At 51.0% G+C, this 21,875-nt stretch overlaps 1 protein-coding gene across 1 annotated transcript in view; it reads left to right on the top strand.

The window, feature by feature from the left end:
- The window catches only part of sin3b (SIN3 transcription regulator family member B), an 80,229-nt gene that overhangs the window by 55,237 nt on the left and 3,117 nt on the right, over nt 1-21,875 (top strand). The window contains 7 exon segments of the mRNA XM_068015968.1: nt 818-1,001; nt 1,569-2,163; nt 2,470-2,639; nt 13,524-13,697; nt 14,303-14,395; nt 14,816-14,910; nt 15,144-15,348. Coding sequence (XP_067872069.1) covers nt 818-1,001; nt 1,569-2,163; nt 2,470-2,639; nt 13,524-13,697; nt 14,303-14,395; nt 14,816-14,910; nt 15,144-15,348 — 1,516 coding nt within the window.

The following is a 21,875-nucleotide window of genomic DNA, read 5'->3' as shown; positions in this document are numbered from 1 at the left end:
AGTGGGGGGGGTGCACAGTGGTTGCTGAGTGTTTGGGGAGTGGGGGGGGGTGCACAGTGGTTGCTGAGTGTTTGGGGATGGGGAGTGGGGGGGGTGCACAGTAGTTGCTGAGTGTTCGGGGATGGGGAGTGGGGGGGGTGCACAGTAGTTGCTGAGTGTTCGGGGATGGGGAGTGGGGGGGGTGCACAGTGGTTGCTGAGTGTTCGGGGATGGGGAGTGGGGGGGGTGCACAGTAGTTGCTGAGTGTTCGGGGATGGGGAGTGGGGGGGGGTGCACAGTGGTTGCTGAGTGGTCGGGGATGGGGAGTGGGGGGGGGGTGCACAGTGGTTGCTGAGTGTTCGGGGATGGGGAGTGGGGGGGGTGCACAGTGGTTGCTTAGTGTTCGGGGATGGGGAGTGGGGGAGGGGTGCACAGTGGTTGCTGAGTGTTCGGGGATGGGGAGTGGGGGGGGGTGCACAGTGGTTGCTGAGTGTTCGGGGATGGGGAGTGGGGGGGTGCACAGTAGTTGCTGAGTGTTCGGGGAGTGGGGGGGGTGCACAGTGGTTGCTGAGTGTTCGGGGAATGGGGAGTGGGGGGGTGCACAGTGGTTGCTGAGTGTTCGGGGATGGGGAGTCGTGGGGGGGGTGCACAGTGGTTGCTTAGTGTTCGGGGATGGGGAGTTTGGTGTTCAGCCTCTTTTTGCCAATGAACAAATGACTTGCACTTTTTGGGATTCACTGTTCTTGGCGAGTCTTATTTCTCAAATCCCAGAGCTTGGTGTAAAGTTTTGTAACTCAGTTCCAGATTTGGAAGTTTTATTAAATTTGGACTGTTGCAGGTTGAAAGCCAAAGAGGAGGAGTGGCGGGAGGCACAGCAAGGATTCAACAAGATCTGGCGGGAGCAGTATGAGAAATCCTACCTGAAATCACTGGATCACCAGGGTGTCAACTTCAAGCAGAACGACACCAAGGCTTTACGCTCCAAGAGTCTGCTGAACGAGATCGAGAGCGTTTACGATGAGGTAACCTAGCCTTTCCCCAGTGACACAGCTGTGGTGTACTGGCTAAAAGACAAGTGTTGTTAACAGAGACTTGGGAGGGATGTAAAAGCATTTCTCAGCGTGTTCCTCTGTTTAATTTATTGATGGTGAGCCTCACTAACAAGGGGCAAAGTCCCAGAAATGACCCACAATGAAGGATTTATACCCTCCGGAAACGGTGTAGCCACCCTGTGGGAAGCTGTTTGATGGCTGATCATTTGATTTAAGTATTTTTAATCTTTTGTTGCTTTAAGCTTGTTTCAGGAAGAATTTTCTGCGTGGCCGTTGGGACTTAGGGTCACGGGAAAGCTTGACAGCAGCAAAAAGGTGTGAAAGATGGGAGGCGGGGCACCCTTTCTGTTTTTATTTCCAATTTTTTCCAGTTTTTTTAAATCTCCACTGAAGGAACGATTTCCATAACTATAACCAGATTAGGAAGATGTTCATCCGTTAGTCAGTCAGTCCTGGGACTACAACCCTCAATATTTTTCTGTCTGGTACAAATGTGAAGACCTGAGAAGTTAACCTTTTTTTCTTTTGTTGCTTTAGCGTCAAGAGCAGAATTCTGAGGAGGGCTGCCCTGGTGTCAGTGGGCCCCACCTGATGTTTGTGTATGAGGATAAACAGATCATGGAAGATGCTGCATCTCTCATCATTTATCATGTGAAGCGACAGCCAACCATTCAGAAGGAGGACAAGGATCACATCAAGCGCATCATCTACCACTTTGTGCCGGACTTGTTCTTTACTCAGCGCGGTGAGCTGAGTGAATCGGAGGATTCGACAGATGATGAGATGGAGAGTGTTCAGCGGCACAGTCAGGGCAACAACGCAGACACAGGGCAGAAGGGAGCAGCTTCCCCAGAGAGCAGCCTAGCCGAGGAGCGGCTGGACCTGCGAGACCAAGTGGCAGAATATCAGAAGAATCTGGATGATGTCTACAATCTCTTCTTTGTAAATAACAATTGGTACTTTTTCCTGAGACTGCATCAGATTCTGTGCTACCGACTGCTGCGTATTTACAGACAGGCGGAGAAACAGTTGCTGGAATATCAAATGGAAAAGGAGAAAGAGAAACAATTACAGGACGGGAGGAAAGAGAAAGCGAGTGACCCAGCCGTGGAGCTCAGGCTCAAGCAGCAAAGTACGATTCACTTTTTCCCAAACATTTGCTCTGTTTTGTCCCTTACTCTTCCAACAGTGCTGGGATGAGGAGGTCATTCAACTCCTCAAGTCCTTTCCGCCATTCAGTTAGATCACGTGTGTGAGCCCAGACAGGGCTGTTGACTGGAGGAAGTATTGGAGCTGGGCCTCGCCCCACTTGGCTGAGATCAGATAACTTCGCACAGACTGAGCATTAAAGATGCAGCACTCTTATTTTCACTCTCATGTAAGGCTAGATAGTGAGATGATTGAATATATTGAAATATTTCTGTGTTTGGATCTTTAGGTGAAATTGAGTTGGAAGAGTATTACCCAGCCTTCCTGGACATGGTGAGGAACCTCCTGGATGGAAACATTGAGCCGACACAATATGAAGACACGCTGCGTGAAATGTTCACCATCCATGCCTACATCGGCTTCACAGTTGATAAACTGATTCAGAACATTGTTAGACAGGTGGGTGCTCGTGGCTTTTCCATGGGGGGATGGGAGTGCGTGTAGGAGATTTGGGATGCAAACTGGTTTCAGCAGAGTTTAAGACATTAGGAAAGAAATTTAAAAAGCAGGACCTCGAGCAGGATTACTCAGGATTACTCCCAGTGCCACATGCCAGTGAGCAGAGGAATAGGAGGATTAAGCAATTTAACACATCAGATTTTTCAGGCATTGGGATCTGTTCTGGAGCAGGTGGGACCTGTACAAGATGGACGGGTTGCACCTTAACAGGACTGGGACTAACATCCTCGCAGGGAGATTTGCTAGTGCTGTTGGGGAGGGTTTAAACTAAATTGGCAGGGAGTTGGGAACCTAAGAGGGAGCTCAGATTGGAGGGAAGCAAAACTGGTAACAGGAAGTAGTAAGCGAAATTGGAAGGCAGACGAGGCGAAAGCAAACATCAAATAGGATTGGAATGAGGAATAATGTTAAGGCCATTCTATCTGAATGCACACAGCATTCGCAACAAGGTAGATGATTTGAAGGCACAAATAGAGGTAAATGGGTATGATTTAATTGCCATTACGGAGATGTGGTACAGGGTGACCAGGACTGGGAGCTGAATATTCAGGGATATTTGTCATTTAGGAGGAATAGGCGGAGGGGAAATGGAGGTGGGGCAGTGCTGTTAATAAGGGACAGGATCAGTTCATTAGTGAGAGAGGATCTTAGATCGAAGGAGCAAGATGTAGAATCAGTTTGGGTAGAGCTAAGAAACAGCAAGGGGCAGCAAACATTGGTGGGAGTTGTTTATAGGCCACCAAACTGTAGTGGCAATGTTAGGCATGGTATAAATCAGGAAATTAGAGCTGCAAGTAGTATGGGCAATACAGTAATAATGGCCGACTTCAATTTACATATAGATTGGGCAAACCTAATTAGCACTAATGCTGCAGAGGATGAATTCCTGGAGTGTGTACGAGATGGGTTTCTGGAGCAGTACATTGAAGAACTGATTAAGGATCGGGCTGTTTTAGATTTAGTATTATGCAATGAAAAAGGGCAAATTAACAACCTTGCTGTAAAGGAGCAATTAGGAAATAGTGACCACAATATGATAGAATTCTACATTAAGTTTCAAAGAGACATAGTTCATTCTGAAACTAGGATCTTAAATCTGAACAAACTAAACTATGAAGGTATGAGGGGCAAGTTGGCTATGGTGGATTGGGAAAATACAGTAAAAGATTTAACAATAGACAGGCAATGGCTAGTATTTAAAGGAGTATTGCACGGTTTAAAACAAATCTACTTTCCTCTTAGACACAAAAATCCAACAGGAAAGGTGAATCAACCATGGCTAACAAAAGAAATTAAGGATTGCATTAGGTCAAAGGAAGTGGCTTATAAGGTCATCAGAAAAAGTGGTAATCCTGAGGATTGGGAGCAATTTCGAGTCCAACAAAAGCAGACCAAAAAACTGATAAAGAAAGGGAAAAGAGATTATGAATGCAAGCTAGCCATAAACATAACGGCGGGTTGTAAAAGCTTCTTTAGTTATGTGAAAAGGAAATGATTAGCAAGGACGAAAGTGAGCCCATTACAGGCGGAGACAGGAGAGTTTGTGCTGAAGAATGAGGAAATGGCGGCGAGACTAAACCATTACTTTTTAGCTGTCTTCACGGAGGAAGACATAGAAAATCTCCCAGAAATATTAGGGAACCAAGGGGCTTGTAAAAATTATGAACTGAAAGTAATTTGTATCAATAAAGAGGTAGTACTCGAAAAATTAATTGGATTGAAGGTTGATAAATCCGCTGGATCAGATGAGCTACATCCCAGAGTATTGAAGGAGATGGCTTAGAGACAGTAGATGCATTGGTGATTATCTTTCAAAATTCTATAGATTCTGGAAGGGTTCCTGCAGACTGGAAAGTAGCAAATTATTTTATTTAAGAAGGGAGTGAAAGAAAACGGAGAACTACAGACCTGTTAGTTTGACGTCAGTAGTAGGGAAAATCTTGGAATCTATTCTAAAGGATGAGATAACTGGACACTTGGAAAATAATGATATGATTGGGCAGAGTCAACATGGATTTGTGAAAGGGATTTTTGAGGATGCTACTTGTAGCATAGACAAAGGAGAACCAGTGGATGTTGTGTATTTGGATTTTCAGAAGGCTTTTGATAAGGTCCCACACAGGAGGTTAGTAAACAAAATTAGAGCACATGGGATTGGGGATAATATACTGCAATGGATTGAGAATTGGTTAACAGACAGAAAGCAGAGCGTAGGAATAAATGAACATAAGAAATAGGAGCAGGAGGAGGCCATTCGACCCCTCAAGCCTGCCGCACCATTCAATAAGATCATGGCTGATTTGCCCCAGACCTCAACTCCTTTTTCATGCCAGCTCCTCATAGCCCTCGACTCCCCGATATTTCAAAAATCTATTTACCTCTTTAAATACTTTCAGTGATCTCGCCTCCACAACTCTGGGGTACAGAATTCCAGACATTCACAACCCTCTGAGAGAAGAAATTCCTTCGCATCTCAGTTTTAAATGAGTGTCCCCTTATTCTGTAACTATGTCCCCTAGTTCGAGAGTCCCCCACTAGTGGAAACATCTCAATATCTACCTTGTCAAGCCCCCTCAGAATCTTGTACGTTTCAATAAGATCACCCCTCATTCTTCTAAACTCTAATGAACAAAGGTCTAACCTGTATAGCCGTTCTTGATAAGTCAACCCCTTCATCCCAGGAATCAGCCTAGTGAATCTCTTTTGAACTGCCTCCAATGCTAGTATATCCTTTCTTAAATACAGGGACCAAAACTGTACACAGTACTCCAGGTGTGGCCTCACCAACACCCTGTACAGTTGTAATAAGACTTCCCTATTTTTAAACTCCAACCCCCTAGCAATAAAGGCCAAAATTCCATTTGCCGCCTTAATTACTTGCGGCACCTGCATGCTAACTTTTTGTGTTTCATGCACAAGAACACCCAGATCCCTCTGTGCTGCACTTTTTTGGAGTCTCTCTCCATTTAAATAATAGTCTGCCTTTTGATTCTTCCTACCAAAGTGCATGACCTCTCACTTTCCCACATTAAACTCCATCTGCCAAGTTTTTGCCCACTCACTAAACCTATCTATATCCCCTTACAGATTCCTTATGTCCTCATCACAAAATGCCCTCCCACCTATTTTTGCATTGTCAGCAAATTTGGATATGTTACACTCTGCCCCCTCCTCCAAGTCATTAATATAGATAGTAAATAATTGAGGCCCAAGGACTGATCCTTGTGGCACTCCACTAGTTACGTCTTTCCAACCTGAAAAAGACCCATTAATCCCGACTCTCTGAGTTCTGTATGTTAACCAATCCTCAATCCATGCTAATACATTACCCCCAATATCGTGAGCTCCGATCTTGCACAATAATCTTTTATGTGGCACCTTATCCAATGCCTTCTGGAAATCTAAATACACTACATCTACCGGTTCCCCTCTATCAACTCTGCTTGTTATATCCTCAAAGAACTTTAGAAAATTTGTCAAACCTGATTTCCCTTTCTCAAAACCATGTTGACTCTGTTTGATTGTGTTAAGCTTTTCTAAATGTCCTGCTATTTTCCTTAATAATGGACTCTAGCATTTTCCCAGTGACCGATGTTAGGCTGACTGGCCTATAGTTTCTTGCTTTTTGTCTCCCTCCCTTCTTGAACAGAGGTGTCACATTAGCGGTTTTCCAACCCACTGGGACCCTCCCGGAATCCAGTGAGTTCTGGAATATTTCGACCAATGCCTCCACTATCTCTGCAGCCACTTTCTTTAAAACCCTTGGATGTAGGCCATCAGGTCCTGGTGACTTGTCTGCCTTTAGTCCCATCAGTTTGTCAAATACTTTGTCCCTTGTGATAGAGACTGTTACAAGATCTTTCCTCCCATTAGCTCCTCGCTTATCTGATATCTGTGGGATGTTTATAGTGTCCTCCACTGTGAAGACCAATGCAAAATATTGGTTTAAATAATCTGCTGTTTCCCGTTATCAATTCTCCAGTGGCATCCTCCAAGATTCTAAGGATAACCTTTCAGGACTGAGATGAGGAGAAATTTCTTCACCCAGAGAGTGGTGAGCCTGTGGAACTCACTACCACAGAAAGCAGTTGAGGCCAAAACATTGTATGTTTTCAAGAAGGAGTTAGATATAGCTCTTGGGTCTAAAGGGATCAAAGGGTATGGGGCGAAAGCCGGAACAGGTTACTGAGTTGGATGATCAGCCATGATCATAATGAATGGTGGAGCAGGCTCGAAGGGCCGAATGGCCTACTCCTGCTTCTATTTTCTATGTTTCTATGTCCCACACTCACTTTAGCTACTGTCTTTTTATATACTCGTAGAAGCTCTTGCTGTTTGTTTTTATATTATATGCCAATTTACTTTCATAATCAGTTTTCTCCCTCTTTATTAGCTTTTTAGTCATCTGCTGCTGGTTCCTAAAAAAAAATTAGTTTTTGATTGGATACTCTTCTTGACCGCCTTTGTTAACCACGGGTGGTTCATCCTTTTCATTGAGTCCTTCTTTTTGACCAGGATAAATTTTTGCTGAGCATTATGAAATATCTGTTTAAATGTCTGCCACTGCTCATCCACTGACCTTCCCCTTAGTCTATTTTCCCAGCCCACTTTAGACAACTCGTTCTTCATACCTCCGTAATTGCCCTCGTTTAAGTTGAGGACACTGGTTTGAGACCAGAGCTGCTCGCCCTCAAACTGAATTTGTAATTCTACCATGTTGTGATCGCTACCCCCTAGAGGATCCTTAACTACGATATCTCTTATTAATCCGACCTCATTACACATTACTAGATCTAAAATAGCTTGTTCCCTGGTAGGTTCTGCAATGTATTGCTCTAAGTAACCATCCCTGATGCACTCTACAAATTTGTCTTCCATGTTACCTCTGCCAATCTGATTTGTCCAGTCAATATGCAGATTAAAATCACCCATGACAATTGTAGCGCCTTTCTTACACGCCTCCATTATTTCCCGATTTATACTTTGCCCTACAGTGAGACAACTCTTTGGGGGCCTATAGACAACTCCCACCCGTGACTTCTCCCCTTTGCTATTCCTTATTTCCACACAAACTGATGCCACATCACGATCTATTGCACCTATATCACTACTCACCACCACACTGATACCTTCCTTTATTAACAAAGCTACCCCACCTCCTTTTCCTTTTTGCCTATTTTTCCGGGGCATCGAATACCCTTGAATATTGAGTTCCCAGTCTTGGTCACCATGCAACCATGTCTCTGTAATAGCTATCAAGTCATATTCGTTTATTTCTATTTGTGGCGTCAACTCATCTATCTTGTTACAAATGCTGCCTGCAGTCAGATAAAGAGCCTTAAGCTTTGACTTTTTACCATTATTACTCATTCTGGTTCTAATTTCTGCTGCACTCTTCTGCTTATATTTTCTGCCCTTTCCTGTCGCCCTTTGATTACTGTTCGCCTCTTCACTACCCTGCACCTCTACTCTCTCGTTTCTTTTTGATTTTTTAAACTTCCCTTCAATTGAACCCTCCCTCCCCCCCCCCCCCCCCCACTAATTACTTTAAAGTCCTATCTACAATCCTAGTTATACGATTCATGGGTCATTCTCAGGGTGGCAGGCTGTTACTAGTGGGGTACCACAAGGATCAGTGCTGGGGCCACAACTGTTCGCAATCTATATAAATGACTTGGATATGGGGACCAATTGTAATATTTCCAAATTTGGTGATGACACAAAACTATGAGGGAACGCAAGTTGTGAGGAGGATCCAAGGAGACTTCAAGGGGATTTGGACAGGCTAAGTGAATGGGCAAGAACACGGCAGATGGAATATAATGTGAATAAGTGTGAAGTGATCCACTTTGGTAGAAAAAAACAGAAAGGCAGAGAATTTCTTAAATGGTAATTGGTTGGGAAGTGTTGGTGTCCAAAGGGACCTGAGTGTCTTTGTTCATGAGTCACTAAAAGCTAGCAGACAGGGGCAGTAAGCAATTAGGCAATGGTATGTTGGCCTTCATTGCAAGGTGATTTGAGTACAGGAGTAAAGATGTATTGCTGCAATTGTATAAAGCATTAGTGAGACTGCACCTGGAGTATTGTGTACAGTTTTGGTCTCCTTATCGAAGGAAGGATATACCTGCCAGAGAGTGCAACAGAGGTTCACCAGACTAGTCCCTGGGATGACGGGATTATTTTATGAGGAGAGATTGCAGAAACTGGGCCTGTATTCTCTAGAGTTTTGAAGAATGAGAGGTGATCTCATTGAAACTTACAAAATTTTTACAGGGCGTGGCAGGGTAGATGTGGATAGGATGTTTCCTCTGGCTGGTGAGTTGAGAAGAATGGGACACAGTCTCAGAATGAGGGGTAGACCATTTAAGACTGAGATGAGGAGGAATTTCTTTACTCAGAGGGTGGCGAATCTGTATAATTTTCTACCACAGAGGGCTGTGGAAGCTCCGTCATTGAGCATGTTCAAGACAGGAATTGATAGATTTCTGAATGTTAATGATATCATGGGATATGGGGATAGTGGGTAAAAAATGACGTAGAGGTAGGTGATCAGCCATGATGTGTTTGAATGGCAGAGCAGGCTCGATGGGCTGAATGGCCTACTCCTATTTCCTATGATCCTGTGAGCTCGCTCAGCGTAGGAGGGGTGGGGGTAAGGGGAAGTTAGAGTTGAAGGATACCAAGCTGCAATGTCGAGTCACAGGCCCAGAACATCATGAAGTAAGCAATGACTGACAGCTGAAACACTGTAACCGGTGCAGTGCTCTGGCTCTGTCATACTGTAACCCGTGCAGTGCTCTGACTCTGTCACACTGTAACCCGTGCAGTGCTCTGACTCTGTCACACTGTAACCCGTGCAGTGCTCTGACTCTGTCACACTGCAACCCGTGCAGTGCTCTGACTGTCACACTGTAACCCATACAGTGCTCTGACTCTGTCACACTGTAACCCGTGCAGTGCTCTGACTGTCACACTGTAACCCGTGCAGTGCTCTGACTCTGTCACACTGTAACCCGTGCAGTGCTCTGGCTCTGTCACACTGTAACCCGTACAGTGCTCTGTCACACTGTAACCCGTGCAGTGCTCTGGCTCTGTCACACTGTAACCCATACAGTGCTCTGACTCTGTCACACTGTAACCCGTGCAGTGCTCTGACTGTCACACTGTAACCCGTACAGTGCTCTGACTCTGTCACACTGTAACCCGTGCAGTGCTCGTGCTCTGGCACACTGTAACCCGTGCAGTGCTCTGGCACACTGTAACCCGTGCAGTGCTCTGGCTCTGTCACACTGTTACCCGTACAGTGCTCTGGCTATGTCACACTGTAACCCGTGCAGTGCTCTGACTGTCACACTGTAACCCGTGCAGTGCTCTGACTGTCACTGTAACCCGTGCAGTGCTCTGACTGTCACACTGTAACCCGTGCAGTGCTCTGGCTGTCACTGTAACCCGTGCAGTGCTCTGACTGTCACACTGTAACCCGTGCAGTGCTCTGACTGTCACACTGTAACCCGTGCAGTGCTCTGACTGTCACACTGTAACCCGTGCAGTGCTCTGACTGTCACACTGTAACCCGTGCAGTGCTCTGACTGTCACACTGTAACCCGTGCAGTGCTCTGACTGTCACACTGTAACCCGTGCAGTGCTCTGACTGTCACACTGTAACCCGTGCAGTGCTCTGACTGTCACACTGTAACCCGTGCAGTGCTCTGACTGTCACACTGTAACCCGTGCAGTGCTCTGACTGTCACACTGTAACCCGTGCAGTGCTCTGACTGTCACACTGTAACCCGTGCAGTGCTCTGACTGTCACACTGTAACCCGTGCAGTGCTCTGACTGTCACACTGTAACCCGTGCAGTGCTCTGACTGTCACACTGTAACCCGTGCAGTGCTCTGACTGTCACACTGTAACCCGTGCAGTGCTCTGACTGTCACACTGTAACCCGTGCAGTGCTCTGACTGTCACACTGTAACCCGTGCAGTGCTCTGACTGTCACACTGTAACCCGTGCTGTGCTCTGACTGTCACACTGTAACCCGTGCTGTGCTCTGACTGTCACACTGTAACCCGTGCTGTGCTCTGACTGTCACACTGTAACCCGTGCTGTGCTCTGACTGTCACACTGTAACCCGTGCTGTGCTCTGACTGTCACACTGTAACCCGTGCTGTGCTCTGACTGTCACACTGTAACCCGTGCAGTGCTCTGGCTCTGTCACACTGTAACCCATATAGTGCTCTGGCTCTGTCACACTGTAACCCGTGCAGTCCTCTGACTGTCACACTGTAACCCGTGCTGTGCTCTGACTGTCACACTGTAACCCGTGCTGTGCTCTGGCTCTGTCACACTGTAACCCGTGCAGTGCTCTGGCTCTGTCACACTGTAACCCCGTGCAGTGCTCTGGCTCTGTCACACTGTAACCCGTGCAGTGCTCTGGCTCTGTCACACTGTAACCCGTGCAATGCTCTGGCTCTGTCACACTGTAACCCGTGCAGTGCTCTGGCTCTGTCACACTGTAACCCGTGCAGTGCTCTGGCTCTGTCACGCTGTAACCCGTGCAGTGCTCTGGCTCTGTCACGCTGTAACCCGTGCAGTGCTCTGGCTCTGTCACGCTGTAACCCGTGCAGTGCTCTGGCTCTGTCACGCTGTAACCCGTGCAGTGCTCTGGCTCTGTCACGCTGTAACCCGTACATTGCTCTGGCTCTGTCACGCTGTAACCCGTACATTGCTCTGGCTCTGTCACGCTGTAACCCGTACATTGCTCTGGCTCTGTCACGCTGTAACCCGTACATTGCTCTGGCTCTGTCACGCTGTAACCCGTACATTGCTCTGGCTCTGTCACGCTGTAACCCGTACAGTGCTCTGGCTCTGTTAGTGTAACCCGTACAGTGCTCTGACTGTCACACTGTAACCCGTGCAGTGCTCTGACTGTCACACTGTAACCCGTACAGTGCTCTGGTTCTGTCACACTGTAACCCGTACATTGCTGTGGCTCTGTCACACTGTAACACGTACAGTGCTCTGACTGTCACACTGTAACCCGTGCAGTGCTCTGACTGTCACACTGTAACCCGTACAGTGCTCTGGCTCTGTCACACTGTAACCCGTGCAGTGCTCTGGCTCTGTCACACTGTAACCCGTGCAGTGCTCTGGCTCTGTCACAGTGTAACCCGTACAGTGCTCTGACTGTCACACTGTAACCCGTGCAGTGCTCTGACTGTCACACTGTAACCCGTACAGTGCTCTGGTTCTGTCACACTGTAACCCGTACATTGCTGTGGCTCTGTCACACTGTAACCCGTACAGTGCTCTGACTGTCACACTGTAACCCGTGCAGTGCTCTGACTGTCACACTGTAACCCGTACAGTGCTCTGGCTCTGTCACACTGTAACCCGTGCAGTGCTCTGGCTCTGTCACACTGTAACCCGTGCAGTGCTCTGGCTCTGTCACGCTGTAACCCGTGCAGTGCTCTGGCTCTGTCACGCTGTAACCCGTACATTGCTCTGGCTCTGTCACGCTGTAACCCGTACATTGCTCTGGCTCTGTCACGCTGTAACCCGTACATTGCTCTGGCTCTGTCACGCTGTAACCCGTACAGTGCTCTGGCTCTGTTACAGTGTAACCCGTACAGTGCTCTGACTGTCACACTGTAACCCGTGCAGTGCTCTGACTGTCACACTGTAACCCGTACAGTGCTGTGGCTCTGTCACACTGTAACCCGTACATTGCTGTGGCTCTGTCACACTGTAACACGTACAGTGCTCTGACTGTCACACTGTAACCCGTGCAGTGCTCTGGCTCTGTCACACTGTAACCCGTACAGTGCTCTGGCTCTGTCACACTGTAACCCGTACAGTGCTCTGGCTCTGTCACACTGTAACCCGTGCAGTGCTCTGGCTCTGTCACACTGTAACCCGTGCAGTGCTCTGGCTCTGTCACACTGTAACCCGTACAGTGCTCTGGCTCTGTCACACTGTAACCCGTACAGTGCTCTGGCTCTGTCACACTTTAACCCGTGCAGTGCTCTGGCTCTGTCACACTGTAACCCGTGCAGTGCTCTGGCTCTTGCAGTGCTAATTGTTTCCATGAGCAAATGCAGCACGAACATTAAACCTTTTAGCTGAGTTAGTGATGCTGCTTTTTCCGCAATTGATATAATTTAGCCGGACCAATGCTGCCACACTGTAAAATTATTTTTATTTTCAACTGTCTCAGTAACCTTTGCCTGTTTTCATTACTGCACTCCTAATACAGCTTGTGTATGTTCTATCCTGTCTCTAGTGTGCTGTGTATCTCTCTGTCACTGTGCGATCCTGTTGTCTTCCTTGTACTGCATATAAAAAAGAGAGACTTGCCTTTTTAAGGCACCTTTCTCGACCTTGGGACTTCCCAAAGTGCTTAACGGCCAATAATGTGTAGTCACTGTTGTCATGTAAGAAATGCAACAGCCAGTTTGCGCACAGCAAGCTCCCACAAACTGCAATGTTGCAATGACCACATCATCTATTTTGTGATGTTGGTTGAGGGATAAATATTGGCTCTAAGACACCTTGGAGAACTTCCCTGCTCTTCTCAGCAATAGTGCTATGGGATCTTTCATGTCCATCTGAGAGGGCATACGGGGCTTCGGTTTAGCATCTCATCTGAAAGCTGGCACCTCTGACAGTGCAGCACTCCCTCAGTACTGCACTGGATTGTCAGCCTTAACCTTTATGCTCAAGTCCTGAAGTGGGACTTGAACCCCAACCTTCTGACCCAGAAGTGAGAGTGCTCCCTACTGAGCCACGACTGACACTTAAATCTCAGTTTCTTGTCTCTCTCAGCTGCAGCATCTGGTGAGTGATGATGTGTGCGTGCAGGCGACAGAGGTTTACTTGAGCGAGAGGAAGAGAGGAGCAGCTGGAGGGAGTTTGCCCTCCCAGTGTGTCAGAGCAACCCTGGAAGCAGCCTACCAGCTGAAGGCTGAGCGCATCATGCCTGACGAAAACTGCTTTAAGGTAAGGACTGCTCGCTAAAACACGTGACCCTTCCTGCTGAGCTGTGGTGATGCAGGAGGTCTGCTTAGCATCCCTTTTTCCTAGTGCGAAAAATGAAAGCTTGGGCCAATTCTATTGTGCAAGTGAGAGCTTGCTGGTTTGTAGTTGGAAAAGCAGTTGTTGTGGCCATTGTTTCAGCGCCCACAGACTTTACAAGGTGTGAGGGCAAAGACTCAGGCTAACACAGTCAGAAACTTGATGAATGGGAAATTGTACAAGATGCAGTGAAAGGATTAACTTGGGTTGAAAGGAACAGAGGAGTAATTGGCACAAACCTGTGGGTCCTACTGTTGATGGGTGGGGTAACAGATAAAACAAACAAACTACCAGATTCACCACACCAGTTACTCTGTTTATATAGTGTGGGAACACCCAGGACCTGTGACACTGCCAGCTGAATGGGATTTGAGGATGATGAGAGGCTCGGTGTGGCTAAGGGGAGGGTGTGAATATGGATGGCTCTGAGAGGAGGGAGACTGGGGATGGAGGTGGAAAATGGTTGTTGGCAGAAGTTGTGAATCACAGTGAAATGGTGTCTAGTGAATTCTTGTTGCTATTTGCTGCAGATTATGTTTATCCAGTGTAAGGGACATGTTTCCATGACGATTGAACTATTGGACACGGAGGAGGCCCCTTCCGATGACCCCCTGGAACTGCAGGTGAGAACTTTCCACACCTCTGAGTGCAGTGTTGGAATGGACTGCACAGAGTCCATGCAGTTTATTACTGCTGTATCCACGAGTCTCGGGAAGTGTGTAATTTAAATATTCTGTTATTACAGCTGGATGGTTTTCTCGTATTCGAATCATATAATGATACAGCACAGAAGGAGGCCTCTGCTAACCCTTTGAAAGAACTGTGCCATTTATACTCACCATTCTTGTTTCTAACACTCATCATTCTTATTTGAGATTCCTGGAGCCTGCAGTCATTTTGCTTTCTGGACACCTGTGTGCTCCATGTGTTCCAGCTGTTCACTGAGCCACTGTGGATGCTGCATGGCTGCATGGCTGCACATGGCTGCATGGCTGCACATTAACATCTATTGTAATTCTACTCTTTTCTCTTCTCATTGGCAGAATTTAACAAGCTATATGGAGCAGTACGCTGGCCCAGAGGCAATGCAGTTTGAACAGACGGATGGATTCTTTTATAAACCAGTGTTTTTACCCAGGTGAGTTCACACATAGCTACCCCCACCATCGTGACCTCTCTGTTCAATTGTCTGGGATGGTTTCTGTCCTGTGTACAGAATAAGGAGTATATTGCCCCTTCACTCCTGATTAATCTGACTTGTACACTGCCATTTCTTGTTATATCTCTGAATGGGAATGTTGGAGGTGTGGACAGGGTGGAAAAGATTTAGTTCAACAATTCTTTGGTGGTTAAAAAATCTGTGTTTTGCAGAAACCTTAGAAAATTTCGGAAATGGCAACAGAAGCAGTTTCTATCGATGAGAAACGAGAGCAGGAACAGCAAGCAATACTGTCTGGGAGTGGAGAACTCAAACAACATCGACTGCAAATTTAAGCTGAACACTCACAAGCTGGTCTATGTCATGAACTCTGAAGACTTCATGTATCGCTGTGGAGCCTTGCACCGGGCTCGTGAGGTAACCACAACTCCAACTCACACACTCACTCGGCCTCGCGAGGTAACCACTCCTCCAACTCACACACTCACTTGGCCTCGCGAGGTAACCACTCCTCCAACTCACACACATTTGGCCTTGCGAGGTAACCACTCCTCCAACTCTCACTCACTCGGCCTCGTGAGGTAACCACTCGCCAACTCACACACTCACTCGGCCTCGCGAGGTAACCACTCCTCCAACTCACACACATTTGGCCTCGCGAGGTAACCACTCCTCCAACTCTCACTCACTCGGCCTCGTGAGGTAACCACTCCTCCAACTCACACATTCACTCGGCCTCATGAGGTAACCACTCCTCCATCTCACACACTCACGAGGTAACCACTCCTCCAACTCACACTCACTCGGCCTCACGAGGTAACCACTCCTCCAACTCACACACTCACTCGGCCTCGCGAGGTAACCACTCCTCCAACTCACACTCACTCGGCCTCGTGAGGTAACCACTGCTCCATCTCACACACACACTCCTCCATCTCACACACTCACTCGGCCTCGTGAGGTAACCACTGCTCCAACTCACACTCACTCGGCCTCGCGAGGTAACCACTCCTCCAACTCACACTCACTCGGCCTCGCGAGGTAACCACTGCTCCAACTCACACTCACTCGGCCTCGTGAGGTAACCACTCCTCCATCTCACACACTCACTCGGCCTCGCGAGGTAACCACTCCTCCAACTCACACCCGCGAGGTAACCACTCCTCCAACTCTCACACTCACTCAGCCTCGCGAGGTAACCACTCCTCCAACTCTCACACATTTGGCCTCGCGAGGTAACCACTCCTCCAACTCTCACACTCACTCAGCCTCGCGAGGTAACCACTCCTCCAACTCTCACACATTTGGCCTCGCGAGGTAACCACTCCTCCAACTCTCACACTCACTCAGCCTCGCGAGGTAACCACTCCTCCAACTCTCACACATTTGGCCTCGCGAGGTAACCACTGCTCCAACTCACACTCACTCGGCCTCGTGAGGTAACCACTCCTCCATCTCACACACTCACTCGGCCTCGCGAGGTAACCACTCCTCCAACTCACACCCGCGAGGTAACCACTCCTCCAACTCTCACACTCACTCAGCCTCGCGAGGTAACCACTCCTCCAACTCTCACACATTTGGCCTCGCGAGGTAACCACTCCTCCAACTCTCACACTCACTCAGCCTTGCGAGGTAACCACTCCTCCAACTCTCACACATTTGGCCTCGCGAGGTAACCACTCCTCCAACTCACACATTCACTCGGCCTCGTGAGGTAACCACTCCTCCATCTCACACACTCACGAGGTAACCACTCCTCCAACTCACACTCACTCGGCCTCACGAGGTAACCACTCCTCCAACTCACACACTCACTCGGCCTCGCGAGGTAACCACTCCTCCAACTCACACTCACTCGGCCTCGTGAGGTAACCACTGCTCCATCTCACACACACACTCCTCCATCTCACACACTCACTCGGCCTCGTGAGGTAACCACTGCTCCAACTCACACTCACTCGGCCTCGCGAGGTAACCACTGCTCCAACTCACACTCACTCGGCCTCGTGAGGTAACCACTCCTCCAACTCTCACACTCACTCAGCCTCGCGAGGTAACCACTCCTCCAACTCTCACACATTTGGCCTCGCGAGGTAACCACTCCTCCAACTCTCACACTCACTCAGCCTCGCGAGGTAACCACTCCTCCAACTCTCACACATTTGGCCTCGCGAGGTAACCACTCCTCCAACTCTCACACTCACTCAGCCTCGCGAGGTAACCACTCCTCCAACTCTCACACATTTGGCCTCGCGAGGTAACCACTGCTCCAACTCACACTCACTCGGCCTCGTGAGGTAACCACTCCTCCATCTCACACACTCACTCGGCCCCGCGAGGTAACCACTCCTCCAACTCACACCCGCGAGGTAACCACTCCTCCAACTCTCACACTCACTCAGCCTCGCGAGGTAACCACTCCTCCAACTCTCACACATTTGGCCTCGCGAGGTAACCACTCCTCCAACTCTCACACATTTGGCCTCGCGAGGTAACCACTGCTCCAACTCACACTCACTCGGCCTCGTGAGGTAACCACTCCTCCATCTCACACACTCACTCGGCCTCGCGAGGTAACCACTCCTCCAACTCACACCCGCGAGGTAACCACTCCTCCAACTCTCACACTCACTCAGCCTCGCGAGGTAACCACCTCCAACTCTCACACATTTGGCCTAGCGAGGTAACCACTCCTCCAACTCTCACACTCACTCAGCCTCGCGAGGTAACCACTCCTCCAACTCTCACACATTTGGCCTTGCGAGGTAACCACTCCTCCAACTCACACACCCGCGAGGTAACCACTCCTCCAACTCTCACACTCACTCAGCCTCGCGAGGTAACCACTCCTCCAACTCTCTCACATTTGGCCTCGCGAGGTAACCACTCCTCCAACTCTCACACTCACTCGGCCTCGCGAGGTAACCACTCCTCCAACTCTCACACATTTGGCCTCGCGAGGTAACCACTCCTCCAACTCTCACACATTTGGCCTCGCGAGGTAACCACTCCTCCAACTCTCCCACTCACTCGGCCTCGCGAGGTAACCACTCCTCCAACTCACACACTCACGAGGTAACCACTCCTCCAACTCACACTCACTCGGCCTCACGAGGTAACCACTCCTCCAACTCTCACACTCACTCGGCCTCGCGAGGTAACCACTCCTCCAACTCTCACACATTTGGCCTCGCGAGGTAACCACTCCTCCAACTCTCACACTCACGAGGTAACCACTCCTCCAACTCACACTCACTCGGCCTCGCGAGGTAACCACTCCTCCAACTCTCACACATTTGGCCTCGCGAGGTAACCACTCCTCCAACTCTCACACATTTGGCCTCGCGAGGTAACCACTCCTCCAACTCACACACCCGCGAGGTAACCACTCCTCCAACTCTCACACTCACTCGGCCTCGCGAGGTAACCACTCCTCCAACTCACACACTCACGAGGTAACCACTCCTCCAACTCACACTCACTCGGCCTCACGAGGTAACCACTCCTCCAACTCTCACACTCACTCGGCCTCGCGAGGTAACCACTCCTCCAACTCTCACACATTTGGCCTCGCGAGGTAACCACTCCTCCAACTCTCACACTCACTCAGCCTCGCGAGGTAACCACTCCTCCAACTCACACACTCACGAGGTAACCACTCCTCCAACTCACTCACTCGGCCTCGCGAGGTAACCACTCCTCCAACTCTCACACATTTGGCCTCGCGAGGTAACCACTCCTCCAACTCACACTCACTCGGCCTCGCGAGGTAACCACTCCTCCAACTCACACACTCACGAGGTAACCACTCCTCCAACTCACACTCACTCGGCCTCACGAGGTAACCACTCCTCCAACTCTCACACTCACTCGGCCTCGCGAGGTAACCACTCCTCCAACTCTCACACATTTGGCCTCGCGAGGTAACCACTCCTCCAACTCTCACACTCACGAGGTAACCACTCCTCCAACTCACACTCACTCGGCCTCGCGAGGTAACCACTCCTCCAACTCTCACACATTTGGCCTCGCGAGGTAACCACTCCTCCAACTCTCACACATTTGGCCTCGCGAGGTAACCACTCCTCCAACTCACACACCCGCGAGGTAACCACTCCTCCAACTCTCACACTCACTCGGCCTCGCGAGGTAACCACTCCTCCAACTCACACACTCACGAGGTAACCACTCCTCCAACTCACACTCACTCGGCCTCACGAGGTAACCACTCCTCCAACTCTCACACTCACTCGGCCTCGCGAGGTAACCACTCCTCCAACTCTCACACATTTGGCCTCGCGAGGTAACCACTCCTCCAACTCTCACACTCACTCAGCCTCGCGAGGTAACCACTCCTCCAACTCACACACTCACGAGGTAACCACTCCTCCAACTCACTCACTCGGCCTCGCGAGGTAACCACTCCTCCAACTCTCACACATTTGGCCTCGCGAGGTAACCACTCCTCCAACTCACACTCACTCGGCCTCGCGAGGTAACCACTCCTCCAACTCACACACAGTCAAACAAATGGTAGACATTGTGAACCCTCGGAATATGGATTATGATGGGGACAGTGCAGAGGGAGCTTTACTCTGGATCTAACCTGTGCTGTACCTGTCCTGGGAGTGTTTGATGGGGACAGTGCAGAGGGAGCTTTACTCTGGATCTAACCTGTGCTGTACCTGCCCTGGGAGTGTTTGATGGGGACAGTGCAGAGGGAGCTTTACTCTATCTAATCCCTTGTGGTATGTCCTGGGAGTATTTGAGAATAGCAGGAACATGAAATGAAATTTGTTCCATTCCCAGTACAGATGCTCTCACCTCTGAGCAATTATTTTACGTTTCTTAACGGTGGTGTGATTTGTGTATCAGCTGTTTCCAGCTCCCTCTCACTGCACTGGGTGCAGGGCCATTTAGTTTGTTACTCAGATTTATCATCGAGTTGCACATTGTAGGGAATGTGTTTGCTTTTAGGTACAAGCATTGACACTCCTATTCTGATTTTCCCTCTTTCTTCCATTTCCTCCCCCAAATCTCTCTCCATGTCCCTCTCCCTCACCCCTCTCTCTCTTTCTCTCTCTCCCCGTCCCCCTCGTCTCTCTCTCCCCCCGTACCCCTCGTCTGTCTCTCCCCGTACCCCTCGTCTGTCTCTCCCCGTACCCCTCGTCTGTCTCTCCCCGTACCCCTCGTCTGTCTCTCCCCGTACCCCTCGTCTGTCTCTCCCCGTACCCCTCGTCTGTCTCTCCCCGTACCCCTCGTCTCTCGCTCCCCGTCCCCCTGGTCTCTCGCTCCCCGTCCCCCTGGTCTCTCGCTCCCCGTCCCCCTGGTCTCTCGCTCCCCGTCCCCCTGGTCTCTCGCTCCCCGTCCCCCTGGTCTCTCGCTCCCCGTCCCCCTGGTCTCTCGCTCCCCGTCCCCCTGGTCTCTCGCTCCCCGTCCCCCTGGTCTCTCGCTCCCCGTCCCCCTCGTCTCTCGCTCCCCGTCCCCCTCGTCTCTCGCTCCCCGTCCCCCTCGTCTCTCGCTCCCCGTCCCCCTCGTCTCTCGCTCCCCGTCCCCCTCGTCTCTCGCTCCCCGTCCCCCTCGTCTCTCGCTCCCCGTCCCCCTCGTCTCTCGCTCCCCGTCCCCCTCGTCTCTCGCTCCCCGTCCCCCTCGTCTCTCGCTCCCCGTCCCCCTCGTCTCTCGCTCCCCGTCCCCCTCGTCTCTCGCTCCCCGTCCCCCTCGTCTCTCGCTCCCCGTCCCCCTCGTCTCTCGCTCCCCGTCCCCCTCGTCTCTCGCTCCCCGTCCCCCTCGTCTCTCGCTCCCCGTCCCCCTCGTCTCTCGCTCCCCGTCCCCCTCGTCTCTCGCTCCCCGTCCCCCTCGTCTCTCGCTCCCCGTCCCCCTCGTCTCTCGCTCCCCGTCCCCCTCGTCTCTCGCTCCCCGTCCCCCTCGTCTCTCGCTCCCCGTCCCCCTCGTCTCTCGCTCCCCGTCCCCCTCGTCTCTCGCTCCCCGTCCCCCTCGTCTCTCGCTCCCCGTCCCCCTCGTCTCTCGCTCCCCGTCCCCCTCGTCTCTCGCTCCCCGTCCCCCTCGTCTCTCGCTCCCCGTCCCCCTCGTCTCTCGCTCCCCGTCCCCCTCGTCTCTCGCTCCCCGTCCCCCTCGTCTCTCGCTCCCCGTCCCCCTCGTCTCTCGCTCCCCGTCCCCCTCGTCTCTCGCTCCCCGTCCCCCTCGTCTCTCGCTCCCCGTCCCCCTCGTCTCTCGCTCCCCGTCCCCCTCGTCTCTCGCTCCCCGTCCCCCTCGTCTCTCGCTCCCCGTCCCCCTCGTCTCTCGCTCCCCGTCCCCCTCGTCTCTCGCTCCCCGTCCCCCTCGTCTCTCGCTCCCCGTCCCCCTCGTCTCTCGCTCCCCGTCCCCCTCGTCTCTCGCTCCCCGTCCCCCTCGTCTCTCGCTCCCCGTCCCCCTCGTCTCTCGCTCCCCGTCCCCCTCGTCTCTCGCTCCCCGTCCCCCTCGTCTCTCGCTCCCCGTCCCCCTCGTCTCTCGCTCCCCGTCCCCCTCGTCTCTCGCTCCCCGTCCCCCTCGTCTCTCGCTCCCCGTCCCCCTCGTCTCTCGCTCCCCGTCCCCCTCGTCTCTCGCTCCCCGTCCCCCTCGTCTCTCGCTCCCCGTCCCCCTCGTCTCTCGCTCCCCGTCCCCCTCGTCTCTCGCTCCCCGTCCCCCTCGTCTCTCGCTCCCCGTCCCCCTCGTCTCTCGCTCCCCGTCCCCCTCGTCTCTCGCTCCCCGTCCCCCTCGTCTCTCGCTCCCCGTCCCCCTCGTCTCTCGCTCCCCGTCCCCCTCGTCTCTCGCTCCCCGTCCCCCTCGTCTCTCGCTCCCCGTCCCCCTCGTCTCTCGCTCCCCGTCCCCCTCGTCTCTCGCTCCCCGTACCCCTCGTCTGTCTCTCCCCGTACCCCTCGTCTGTCTCTCCCCGTACCCCTCGT

Source organism: Heterodontus francisci, chromosome 36 (genome assembly GCF_036365525.1).
Source record: "Heterodontus francisci isolate sHetFra1 chromosome 36, sHetFra1.hap1, whole genome shotgun sequence".
NCBI lineage: Eukaryota > Metazoa > Chordata > Chondrichthyes > Heterodontiformes > Heterodontidae > Heterodontus > Heterodontus francisci.
Note: the sequence above shows the minus strand (reverse complement) of the source record. Positions and strands in the feature narration are given on the sequence as shown.